Source organism: Heterodontus francisci, chromosome 3 (genome assembly GCF_036365525.1).
Source record: "Heterodontus francisci isolate sHetFra1 chromosome 3, sHetFra1.hap1, whole genome shotgun sequence".
Classification (NCBI taxonomy): domain Eukaryota; kingdom Metazoa; phylum Chordata; class Chondrichthyes; order Heterodontiformes; family Heterodontidae; genus Heterodontus; species Heterodontus francisci.
This window is the reverse complement of record NC_090373.1, coordinates 169763401-169777275: the sequence shown is the minus strand read 5'-3', so window position 1 is coordinate 169777275 and position 13875 is coordinate 169763401. Positions and strand designations below refer to the sequence as shown.

Below are 13875 nucleotides of genomic sequence, written 5' to 3'. Positions count from 1 at the left end.
TACTTGTGAAGTATAGTCACTGTTGTAATGTAGGAAACACATCAACCAATTTGCACACAGCAAACTTCCACAAACAGCAATGTGATAATGACCAGATAATCTGTTTTTGTGATAAAAGCAAGAAATGCTAGAAATACTCAGCAGGTCTGGCAGCATCTGTGGAGAGAGAGCAGAGTTAACGTTTCAGGTCAGTAACCCTTCATCAGAACTGACTTGAAACATTATCTCTGCTTCTCTCTCCACAGAAGCTGCCAGACCTGCTGAGTATTTCCAGCATTTCTTGTTTTTATTTCAGATTTCCAGCATCTGCAGTATTTTGCTTTTATCTGTTTTTATGATGTTGTTTGAGGGCTAATTCACGTGAGCTTTTTCAAAATAGTGCCATGGGATCTTTTGCATACCCTTCCAGGCAGATCGGGGTCTCGGTTTAATGTGTTATGACCAAGGCAGGAGGAGTGCACTGTTTTTCTTGTTCCACTTCTCCACAGAGCACAACATGTATTAAAATTTTTCCCACTTACCTATATGGTCAATCATAGACTATTTTTATCCTGAATAAAATACACTAACCAGGTTTCTTAAACTGATAATTTTGTTGTTTATTAATTATAAAAGAAGTCTTAACCAGTAATAAAGCAAAGCATTAACACAGATTGAAATATAAAAGTTCTCTTTTTACCTTAGCCCCTCTCTCTCTCTCGCACACACACACACACTCTAACCGAAAAAAAGAAATTTGCTCTTTAGAGCTCTATCTCATAACGTTAAGAACAGGAGTAGGCAATTTAGCCCCTCGAGCCTGTTCTGTCATTCAATACGATCATGGCTGATCTCATCTCGGCCTCAACTCCACTTTCCCGCCCGTTCTCTATAACCCTTCAACCCATTACTAATTAAAAATCTTTCTATCTCCTCAAATTTACTCAATGTCCCGGCATCCACCGCACTCTGGGGTAGTGAATTCCACAGACTCACGACCCTTTGAGAGAAGTAATTTCTCATCTCTGTTAAATTTGCTACCCCTTATCCTAAAACTATGACCTCTCGTTCTAGATTGCCCCACAAGAGGAAACGAAGTCTACTTTGTCAATCCTCTTTAATTATCTTACATACCTCAATTAGATCTCTTATTCTTCTAAACTCCAGAGAGTAAAAACCTAAACTGCTCAATCTCTCTTCATAAGACAAACCCCTCATCTCTGGAATCAATCTAGTGAACCTCCTCTGAACTGCCTCCAATGCAACTATATCCCTCCTCAAGTAAGGAGACCAAAACTGTACGCAATACTCCAGGTGCGGTCTCATTAATGCCTTGTACTGTTGCTGCAACACTTCCCTACTTTTATACTCTATTCCTTTATCAATAAATGCCAAAATTCCATTTGCCTTCCTTATTACCTGCTGTACCTGCATACTAGTTTTCTGCGATTCATGCACGAGGATACCCAGATCCCTCTGCACTGAAGCACTCTGAAGTTTCCCTCCATTTAGATAATTTGCCTTTTTATTCTTCTGACCAAAATGGATAACCTCACACTTATCCACGTTAAACTCCATCTGCCAAATTTTGGCCCATTCACCAAACCTATCCATATCCATTTGTAACTTTTTTATTTTATTGCAACTTACTATCCCACCTATTTTAATGTCATCTGCAAATTTGGCTATAGTACCTTCGATCCCTGCATCCAAGTCGTTAATATAGATTGTAAATAGTTGGAGCCCGAGAACCGAACCCTGTGGCACCCCACTAGTTACATCTTGCCAACCAGAAAAAGACCCATTTATCCCGACTCTGTTTTCTGTTGGTTAGCCAATCCTCTATCCAAGCTAATAAATTGCCCCTAACCCCATGTGATCTTACCTTGTGTATTAACCTTTTGTGCGGCACCTTATCGGATGCCAGATATACTACATCTACTGGATCACCATTATCCACTTTACTTGTTACATCTTCAAAGAACTCTAGCAAATTAGTCAAACACTATTTACCCTTCATAAAACCATACTGACTCTGATGGATTGCGTTTTGACTTTCTAAATGTCCTGTTATTACTTCCTTAATAATGGATTCTAACAATTTCCCAACGACAGATGTTAAACTAACTGGTCTATAGTTTCCTACTTTCTGCCTCCCTCCCTTTTTGAAGAAGGGCATTATATTAGCATTTTTCCAATCCATTGGAACCTTTCCCGCATCCAGGGAATTTTGGAATATTATAACCAATGGATCCACTATCTCTGCTGCCACTTCCTTTAAGACCCTAGGATGTAGGCCTTCAGGCCCTGGGGACTTGTCTGCCTTCAATCCCAATAGTTTGCTCAGTACTTTTTCCCTAGTGATGATGATTGTTATACATTCCTCCCTTTCTATAACCTCTGCATTACCTGTTACTATTGGGATGGTACTAGTGTCCTCCACCATGAAAACTGAGGCAAAATACTGATTTAGTGTCTCTGCCATTTCAGTGTTCCCCTCTATTAACCCCCCTGTCTCATTCTCCAAGGGACCAATATTCACTTTAGCTACTCTCTTCCCTTTTATATACTCATCGAAGCTTTTGCTATCCATTTTTATATTTTGTGCTAGTTTTCTTTCATAATTTACCTTTGCACTTTTTATTACTTTTTTAGTAACCGTTTGTTGATCTTTCCGACCATGACTCATGGCCCTCCTGCCTTGGGCGCTATGGCATTGGAAGGATGAATGAGAACGGGCAGAGACTGCTTGAGTTGTGTACCTATCATAACCTCTGCATCACCAACTCGTTCTTTCACACTAAACCCTGTCACCAGGTTTCATGGAGGCACCCAAGATCACGTCGTTGGCACCAGCTAGACCTCATTGTCACAAGGCGAGCCGCCTTAAACAGTGTTCAAATCACACGCAGCTTCCACAGTGCGGACTGCGACACCGACCACTCCCTGGTGTGCAGCAAGGTTAGACTCAGACCAAAGAAGTTGCATCATTCCAAGCAGAAGGGCCACCCGCGCATCAACACGAGCAGAATTTCTCACCCACAGCTGTTACAAAAATTTCTAAATTCACTTGTAACAGCCCTTCAAAACACTCCCACAGGGGATGCTGAGACCAAGTGGGCCCACATCAGAGACGCCATCTATGAGTCAGCTTTGACCACCTACGGCAAAAGTGCGAAGAGAAATGCAGACTGGTTTCAATCTCATAATGAAGAGCTGGAACCTGTCATAGCCGCTAAGCGCATTGCACTTTTGAACTACAAGAAAGCCCCCAGCGATTTAACATCCGCAGCACTTAAAGCAGCCAGAAGTACTGCACAAAGAACAGCTAGGCGTTGCGCAAACGACTACTGGCAATACCTATGCAGCCATATTCAGCTGGCCTCAGACACCGGAAACATCAGAGGAATGTATGATGGCATGAAGAGAGCTCTTGGGCCAACCATCAAGAAGATCACCCCCCTCAAATCTAAATCGGGGGACATAATCACTGACCAACGCAAACAGATGGACCGCTGGGTTGAGCACTACCTAGAACTGTACTCCAGGGAGAATGCTGTCACTGAGACTGCCCTCAATGCAGCCCAGCCTCTACCAGTCATGGATGAGCTGGACATACAGCCAACCAAATCGGAACTCAGTGATGCCATTGATTCCCTAGCCAGCGGAAAAGCCCCTGGGAAGGACAGCATTACCCCTGAAATAATCAAGAGTGCCAAGCCTGCTATACTCTCAGCACTACATGAACTGCTATGCCTGTGCTGGGACGAGGGAGCAGTACCCCAGGACATGCGCGATGCCAACATCATCACCCTCTATAAAAACAAAGGTGACCGCGGTGACTGCAACAACTACCGTGGAATCTCCCTGCTCAGCATAGTGGGGAAAGTCTTTGCTCGAGTCGCTCTGAACAGGCTCCAGAAGCTGGCCGAGCGCGTCTACCCTGAGGCACAGTGTGGCTTTCGTGCAGAGAGATCGACTATTGACATGCTGTTCTCCCTTCGTCAGATACAGGAGAAATGCCGTGAACAACAGATGCCCCTCTACATTGCTTTCATTGATCTCACCAAAGCCTTTGACCTCGTCAGCAGACGTGGTCTCTTCAGACTACTAGAAAAGATCGGATGTCCACCAAAGCTACTAAGTATCATCACCTCATTCCATGACAATATGAAAGGCACAATTCAACATGGTGGCTCCTCATCAGAGCCCTTTCCTATCCTGAGTGGTGTGAAACAGGGCTGTGTTCTCGCACCCACACTTTTTGGGATTTTCTTCTCCCTGCTGCTTTCACATGCGTTCAAATCCTCTGAAGAAGGAATTTTCCTCCACACAAGATCAGGGGGCAGGTTGTTCAACCTTGCCCGTCTAAGAGCGAAGTCCAAAGTACGGAAAGTCCTCATCAGAGAACTCCTCTTTGCTGACGATGCTGCTTTAACATCTCACACTGAAGAATGCCTGCAGAGTCTCATCGACAGGTTTGCGTCTGCCTGCAATGAATTTGGCCTAACCATCAGCCTCAAGAAAACGAACATCATGGGGCAGGATGTCAGAAATGCTCCATCCATCAATATTGGCGACCACGCTCTGGAAGTGGTTCAAGAGTTCACCTACCTAGGCTCAACTATCACCAGTAACCTGTCTCTAGATGCAGAAATCAACAAGCGCATGGGTAAGGCTTCCACTGCTATGTTCAGACTGGCCAAGAGAGTGTGGGAAAATGGCGCACTGACACGGAACACAAAAGTCCGAGTGTATCAGGCCTGTGTCCTCAGTACCTTGCTCTACGGCAGCGAGGCCTGGACAACGTATGCCAGCCAAGAGCGACGTCTCAATTCATTCCATCTTCGCTGCCTTCGGAGAATACTTGGCATCAGGTGGCAGGACTATATCTCCAACACAGAAGTCCTTGAAGCGGCCAACATCCCCAGCTTATACACACTACTGAGTCAGCGGCGCTTGGGATGGCTTGGCCATGTGAGCCGCATGGAAGATGGCAGGATCCCCAAAGACACATTGTACAGCGAGCTCGCCACTGGTATCAGACCCACCGGCCGTCCATGTCTCCGTTATAAAGACGTCTGCAAACGCGACATGAAATCGTGTGACATTGATCACAAGTCGTGGGAGTCAGTTGCCAGCATTCGCCAGAGCTGGCGGGCAGCCATAAAGACAGGGCTAAATTGTGGCGAGTCGAAGAGACTTAGTAGTTGGCAGGAAAAAAGACAGAGGCGCAAGGGGAGAGCCAACTGTGCAACAGCCCCAACAAACAAATTTCTCTGCAGCACCTGTGGAAGAGCCTGTCACTCCAAAATTGGCCTTTATAGCCACTCCAGGCGCTGCTTCACAAACCACTGACCACCTCCAGGCGCGTATCCATTGTCTCTCGAGATAAGGAGGCCCAAAAGATTGTTGATCTTTAAAAGTTTCCCAATCTTCCAGCCTGCCACTGGCCTTTGCAATATGGTGTGCCTTAGTTTTTGTCTTTGTTATGCTTAACTTCCTTGCTTAGCCATGGATGTTTTTTCCCCCTCTTAGAATCTTTCTTCCTCTCTGGAATATATTTTAGTTGGGAGGAATTGATTATCTCCTTAAACATCTGCCACTGCTCATCAACTGTCCTACCTTTCAGTCTTCCTGCCCAGTCCACTAGGGCCAAATCTGTCCTCATGCCTATGTATTTACCTTTGTTTAACTCTAGAACGCTAGTGTGGGACTCCAGTTTCTCGCCCTCAAACTGAATTTGAAATTCTAGCATGCTAATGATCACTCTTCCCTAAAGGATCCTTAACTATGAGATCATTAATTAATCCCACCTCATTACACAAAACCAAATCTAGAATAGCCTGCTCCCTGGTTGGTTCCACAACATATTGCTCCAAAAAACAATCTCTAATACATTCAACGAACTCCCTCTCCCTTCCAAAAATAACAGACAAAAAGAATACTTTGGCCAAATACTTGCTAATTCTTGAAGAGTAAACGAGGATATGGAAAGATGTCAGATGTCTTTTTTTTTGGTTTGACATCCCAGTTACACATAGAGAGCTGTTACTGGGATCTTCCTGAAACAGTTTTCATCAGGTGATGTTGAAGATCAGTTTGGGCAAGCTTTTTCCAGGAAAAAAAATGCAGCAAGAGGGGTTTCAGGCAGTTTCTTACACTTGCTTCTCAGCGTTTCTTAAAGCGATAGAAAAGTTGGCAGGCTTTTTTAAAGAGATGGAACAAGCTGAGTTGGGGTTTGCACCCTTGACAAGTTTCCTCTAACTCTCTTTTTAACACTGTCCGTATCAGGACTTCACTGTCTGAAGCAAAACCAAAAACAATGTCACAAAATTCAAGCTTCCTGACCCCTATAAATCTTGACCTATTGCTTCTTGGTAAACATCTTTCCCCAAATCAAAAAAAACCCCTGCTGGGTAATTATCTGAAGACGGGTACCTTCAAGTAAGGGCTTGTTTTTATCACTCCTTGATTCTTCCAGTAACTGTTGTTTACAAGCTCAGTCCAAAAGACCTTCTGATGACCTCTTTTTAGAAAAAAACAAAGTTCCAGCATCTATGGAATCTTGTTTCCAATTTTAACACACACATTCTCATAATTTAATAAAAAATGGAAGCACTCATAACAAACATCTCAAGCAATCTGGATATAAGCATGACTTGCATAATTATTTTTTGAGGTTCAACATTCAAGGAAGCTGTAACTAGATGCATGGAGATTTGAATTAAAATCTAGAAATTCAGTGCACCCTTTTAACCATAGGAACAAAATCAGTATTTTAAAGTACATTTTAGCTCATCCTTACATTGTTCAGACACATTCTATGGATTATTCTATCCAAGTAGCTGTTGTATTGGTTCAGTATTGACGCTGCAGCTATACATGTCAGATCTGTACTCCACGGTACATGACTTTTAAACAAAGTAAAAAGTTACTAATTTTTAGGATGTCTAGGCCAGCATTTATACCCATTCCCAATTGCCCTTTTGAGGTGGTGATGGTGAGGAGTTGCAGTCTGTATGGTTTTTTTTATTCATTCATGGCATGTGGGCGTCGGCAGCCAGGCCAGCATTTATTGCCCATCCCGAATTGCCCTTGAGAAGGTGGTGGTGAGCTGCCTTCTTGAACTGCTGCAGTCCATGTGAGGTAGGTACACCCACAGTGTTGTTAGGAAGGGAGTTCCAGGATTTTGACCCAGTGACAGTGAAGGAACGGCGATATAGTTCCAAGTCAGGATGTTGTGTGACTTGGAGGGGAACTTGCAGGTGGTGGTGTTCCCATGCATTTGCTGCCCTTGTCCTTCTAGTTGGTAGAGGTTTTGGGTTTGGAAGGTGCTGTCTAAGGAACCTATGGTGAAGGTACTTCCTCAGTGCTGCTAGGCAGGGAGTTCCAAGATTTTGATACACCGCTGTTAATTCATCGTCACTATGTTTCCAAGTCAGTTTGGTCTGTGACTTGCAGCCATGGTCTGATGGTGATGGATGAAGAAATTGTTTGAGGGTGTTTTTCAAGTGAGCTGCTTTGTCTTAGATGGTGCCAAGCTTCTTAGTGTTGGAGCTCCATTCATTCAGGCCAGTGGAGAGTATTCCATCTTGATTTTGCCTTGTAGATGGTGGAAAGGCTTCAAGGAGTCAGGAGGTGAGTCATTCACCACAGAATACCAAACCTCTGGCGTGTTCTTGTAGCCACAGATTCATGTGGCTGGTTCAGTTAAGGTTTGAGTCAATGGTGGCGTGCCCCCGCCTCTTTTTCCCCCCCCCCCCCCCTTCCAGGAAGTTGGTAGTGGGAAATTCAAGGATGGTAATGCTATTGACTCTCGTTGGAGTTGCTTATTCCCTGCCACTTGTGTAGCATAAATGTTACTTGCTACTTGTCAGTCCAAGCCTGAATGCCAGGTGGGATCTTGCTATGTGCGGGAGTGGACTCTTCACTAAGGAGTTGAAAATGGAACCGAACACTGCAATCATTGTAGAAATCCCCACTTCTGACCGTATAATGAAGGGAAGGCCCCTGATGAAGTGGCTGAAGACAATTGGTCCTTGGACTCTGCCCTGAGGAACTCCTGCAGCTATTTCCTGGGGCTATGATTGGCCTCCAACATACACAACCACTTTCCTTTGTGCTAAGTATAACTCCAACCAGTGGAGTTTTCACCCTGATTTCCATTGGCTTCAATTTTTACTAGGTCTGATGCTACCTTGATGGAAGGGCAATTACTTTCGCCTGTCCTCTGGCATTCAGTTTTTTGCTCCATATTTGGAGAAAGGTTGTAATGAAATCTGAAATGGAGCGTTCCTGGTAGAACCCAAACTGTGCAGCAGTGAGCAGGTTATTGGTAAATGTTGCTTGATAGTACTGTTGACCTCTTCAGTTAATTTCCTGATGATTCCGAGTACACTTACGGGGCAGTAACTGGCCGGATTTGTTTTGTCCTGCTTTTTGTGGACAGGACTTATCTGGGCAATTTTCTACTTTGTTGGTAAATGCTAGTCTTGTAGTTGTACTGGAGCAGCTTGGCTTGCGGCATGGCTTGTTTTGAAGCACAAATCTTCAGCATTATAGTGGGGATGTTGTTGGGGCTCATTGGCTTTTCTATCTTGTCATAACATGAGTGAATCTAACTGGCTGAAGACTGGCACCTGTGGTGGTAACCTCAGGGAGAGGCAGTGTAGCTTCATGCATGCCAAGCTGAACAGATTAGACTTTTGCTGGAAACAAAAGGCACTTTGGAGGACTGCAGAAAGGTCTAAAAGATATTCCAGGCATCTGTCCTAAACTGCTACACCTGGCTTAATCCAATACCTTTTGGCTCAAACAAAACTGCTTTTGTGCCATATGACCTCCTTTCTCAAATTCAAATGGTACAAGGAGGAAGGATACTGCACACTCCATCAGTACATCCCACTCATCATTACAGCCGCAATGCTGGTAAGTCCACCAGTGGGTATATCTAACTACCTTCAGACAAACGTGACGATCTTGTTGATGGTGGTATGAGACTGCTGAGGAATAATATGCTTCAAGTGACATACCTGCCCCAGAGTTCAGGACAATAAAGGAGCTTATTACAATGTGGATTTAGCTTTGATCTAGGAAAAGCAGTTTGAAATTAGATGAACTAAAGCATTAATTCGTGGTTTGACCTAAGGAGCAATTTTGTTTTGTTACGACCAGGTCAGATAGGGGTCTAGGGGTTCCCTCTCAGCATTGCCTGGTCTAACCGTAACAGGGTTTAATTTTAAAAACACTGTTTTTAGCTCCCCCCCCCCCCCCCTCAGTGAATCCTTGTTCACTGCTCTCCAATTGTTAAGGCAAAGAAATCAACCAGACAGGTTTTCTTAGATTTAAACAAGAAACGTGTAAGTTTATTAACCTAACACTCTAATTCGGTTAAAACTACTACGAATATGCGACGTAAGCATGCTAACACACAATAAATACAGGCAGATAGAGACAGGAAAGTAGACAGAATAAAGGGGAAAGGTTTGAAGCAATAGCTGGGGTTTATTTACTGTCCTTTTGAATTTGATGTAGAGTCTCTGATTGCAGGTAAATCTTGCCATTTCGTTGAGGCCCAGTGGACACTTTCAAAATTGTTTTGCTGTAGTTGAATCTTTCTGTAGCTACTTTCCTCATTTTAATTTTAGTGTCTTAAGGTTTAAGTGTCTTCAGTGGATCTGGAAATTCATGAGAGCGTGCGGTGGGGAGGAGAGAAGCTCGCTCTTCAAGTTCAGTTGCAGTCCGACACCAAACTGTCTTATGTCTAGTTCACAAAGCCTGGACCAGCTAGTTAGTCATGTGACCAGCTGGCTTAACCACTTCTGTGTTTGTGGATTCCAAAGCTCTCGATGGGGGATGGTGTAGTGCTGTCTCGCACCCTGACAAGATGTGGATCACCATTGTTCAGTTCAATCTCTGTTAATTGAATCAGTGAGCAATTCTTTTGTTTTTCCAAGCACTGTCTCTTAGAATACAAATGTCCTCCAGCCAAGTGTCTGGTGATCTCTTGTAAAACAAATCAGTTCTTCACTCCAGCAACAGTTTAAAATTAATGTTCATATGACAAAATTAATATGCCCCATTCTTGGCAGGTGGGAGTCTTCATGACAGTTCACATTGACCTGTTTTCTATTTAGCTTCTTTCTGATAAAGATACATTCATTAAACACTATCCAGAACAAGGCCATTAGAGATGATCTAGATCTTTGAAGTGTACTTGGTAAGATACAATAAGAGTACGACTAACTATAGAAAAGACAAGAGAGCTTCAGAAGAGCAGGTTAGCAGATTGAGCATCTAGATGTCGAATGAAATGTAATGTGGAAAAAATTGAGGTGATGGGATGCATTTTGGGAGAATAAGAGGGGACATAATAGTATAAAACATAAAAATAGAGCAGATAGGCTTGATTCAGATGCACAAATCTTTAAAAGTGGGAGGATAAGTTGATGAAGGTATTTAAGGAAGGGCAGAGTACAAAAGCGATATGCCATGGATTGTGTGCGGAAGTGATTCGTTAAGATGATATAAGGAATGAGAAATATTGGTTATGACTAGGAGCTGGAGATTATTTATTGGAACAAAAGAAATCATATGTTCAAAACTGAGGGAACTTTAATAGGAATAAAATATTTCCTTTGGTCTAATTGAATAACCAGATGGCATAAATTTACCAATAAAAGAATGGAGGGTTTTGAGATATGGGGTTGCCCTGGAATGGAATCCACAACAGCTTTAAAAAGGAATTTCATAAAGGGGAAAGGGACCAAATGGTGGCTCTTTCAGAGGGCCAGTATAGGCATTAATGGACCACTATGGTCTCATTCTATGCTATAAACTTCAATGATTGTAAATGTATAGGACCTATTGAGCAACCATTCACCTAAAATCAACACTTTAAATTTCTATGACTGGTCTTGTGGGTAATTGTTAATCTAAGAACTCCTCTGCTTAGCCTGTTTCTCTCATGAGGAAAGGGAACTGTATCTGTGAGTATTCTGCATTTGTAGCTACTAACCACAATGTGCATGTTATGAAATATGCTTTGTTTGAGAAATGAATGCCTTTGTATAGATGCAAGAAATATGGGGTATGTTTGGGAGATCGGAGAGGGGAGAAGCATAACTTTGCACTCTTAAACGATCAACACCTTAACTTTCTTTTGACCATGTAGAAGTGAACCTTTCTTTAAAAACCACTAATAAAATTCAATGTTTTCTTTGATTTCAGAATGCAGTCAATCTGTATAAAACTATAAATGAAAAAGCAATGCCTCAGCCCTTGGTGATTTACTTTGCCATCCACATTCTGTATATAGTGGAACAGCTACATGATATTGGAATAATTCATGGTGATGTAAAACCTGACAATTTTATACTTGGAGAAAGGTTTGTATCTTTATAACAACCTTGGTGTGGAAAAAAAATTGCACTTCAAATATTATTGCCTCTTAATTCTCATCTGTCCTGACCCCCTCTGATTTGCACTAGTAAGAAGTGGCCAATGGCTCTGTGTATTACTAAACCCTGTGGGAACTCCTGTTCACAGCTGAAATCTAGCAAATGCAGGCCCTCAATGAAGTTTGTAGCTATCCTTCTGCAATGGTTGCCCCTCTGTTCATATCATGTAAATGAAATGTTGGGAAAACTGAAGCTATTGTTTTTGGCACCTGCTCCTAATTCCGTTTCCCAGCTACAGACTCCGTCCCTTTCACTGGCAACAGTAGACTAAACCAGTCCATTTACAGCCTAGGTCTCATATTTGACCCCAAGATGAGCATCTGACCACATATGCATGCCATCACTAAGACTGTCTAGTTCCACCTCTGTAACTTCACCCCCGTCTCAGCTCATCTGCTGCTGACACCCTCATCATGCCTTTACTTCCAGACTTGAGTATTCCAACGCACTCTAGGCTGGTCTCCCACATTCTACCCTCCATTCAACTTCAGGCCATCCAAAACTCTGCTGCACATACGTTATGGCCATGTGCTGAGAGGTGTGAGTAGTCCCCACAGTTCCCAACTGACCGCAGCAAGTGTTTACTAGGATTTTAATTCCTTTGTGTTCTGTCAAATAAACAGACAGCAACAGGTTTTCTTGTAGGTTTAAAACAGAAGATTAACTATTTATTGAGCAATATTCACTCCTGAAATGGTCGCAACTGTACACACGCATAAGAGATATAGGGAAACGAAGAGGCAAGTGGTTTGAAGTGAAGTACGTTTTCGGGGTTCACAGTAACCTGTTGAAATTTCTTTAAAGTTGCAGGCCTGTAGATTTCTTTGGCAACTGTATCTTCAATATAGAGATGGTAGATCACTTTCAGTTCTCTGCTGCACAAGTTGAAGTGGAGAACTCACAGGGCCCATTCTTTGGCTTACTGGATTTCTCCCAGCTGGACAGACTTTTGTGGTGATGTCCTGCGTGTCTCTCTCTCTCTTTACTTTTTAAGCTGAAAATCTCACATCTTGCCTCTGTTGAGACACAGATCTTCCTCTCAGTGGTGACAGATGATGGTCTAGGATGTGGCTACTTCACACCACCTTTTTCAAAAGAACCCATTCAATTCAAAAATGTCTCTTGATGGGTTTAGGATGAGTGTAATTGACACATTTCTCTTAAAAGGTAGACCAAGTCTTTGTTCAATATAATTCTTCAGTTTGAGTTCTTGTATTTTCAATTGTTGCACTTCATGTGAGCATAACAGGTCTTGACTGGCACCAAGTCCTGTTCACCTATCACCCCTGTGCTCGCTGACCTACACTGGCTCTTGGTCGAGCAACGTCTTGATTTTAAAATTCTCAACCTTGTTTTTAAGTCCCTCCATGTCCCTGCTCCTCCCTGTCTCTAATCTCCTCCTGCCCCCCAACCCTCTTATCTGTGCTGTTCTAATTCTGGCCTCTTAAGCATCCCAGATTTTAATCGTGCCACCACAGGTCCTGAGCTCTGGCATTTCCTCCCTACACTACTCTACCTCGCCACCTTGCTTTCTACCTGTAAGACACTCCTTAAAATTTACCTCTTTGACCAAGCCTTTGGTTATCTGACCTAATCACCCTTTATGTGGCTGTCATATTTTATTTTATAATTCTCCTGTGAAGCACCTTGAGAAGTTTTATTACGTTAGAAGCTATCCGCATACAAGTTTTAAAAAATAAAATTGTATAAAAGTGTAAGATCAAGTGTATTTTTGAACTTGAACTGTACATTTCTATGTTCCTAAATCAATTAGTTATGAAGTTTTGACTAGAATGTTGCATGTTAAATCTAGATTCCTGGATGGTGATGCTGCTAGTGTCGATGATAGCTTGTCCCAAGGGTTGACATTGATCGACTTTGGTCAAAGCATAGATATGAAGTTATTCCCTAAAAATACAGTTTTTGTGGAAAATTGTAAGACATCAGGCTTCCAGTGTATTGAAATGCTGTCAGAAAAGCCGTGGACATTCCAGGTATGTCATATGTTCTTCAAACATCCTCCTCAGCCATAACTTGATTTAAGATCTACTAGTTCTGAGTTCTGCTGTATAAGCATGTAATAAGATAAATTGCCCAGTTATGTCCTGTCCACAAAAAGCAAGACAAACAATCTGGTCCATTACTGCCAATCAGTCTGCTTTCAATCAGCAAAGTGATGGAAAATGTTAACAGTCTTATCAAGCGGCACTTACTCACCGATGCACAATTTGGGTTTTGCTAGGGCCACTTAGCTCCAGACCTCAATCCAGCATTGATCCAAACATGGACAAAAGAACTGAATTCCAGAGGTGAGAGAGAGACTGCCCTCGACATCAAGGCAGCATTTGACAGGGTAGCAGCAAGGAGCCATAGCAAAATTGAAGTCAGTGGGAGTTGGGGTGAGAGTGCTCCACTGGTTGCAGTTCTACTTTGC

The 13875-nt window shown here is 42.8% G+C and overlaps 1 protein-coding gene across 1 annotated transcript in view; it reads left to right on the top strand.

Moving 5' to 3' along the window:
* bub1 (BUB1 mitotic checkpoint serine/threonine kinase) overlaps nt 1-13875 on the top strand; it is a 111504-nt gene that overhangs the window by 93725 nt on the left and 3904 nt on the right. Inside the window, exons 22-23 of the mRNA XM_068027527.1 lie at nt 11212-11369; nt 13255-13435. Coding sequence (XP_067883628.1) covers nt 11212-11369; nt 13255-13435 — 339 coding nt within the window. The remainder of the gene's footprint in view (nt 1-11211; nt 11370-13254; nt 13436-13875) is intronic.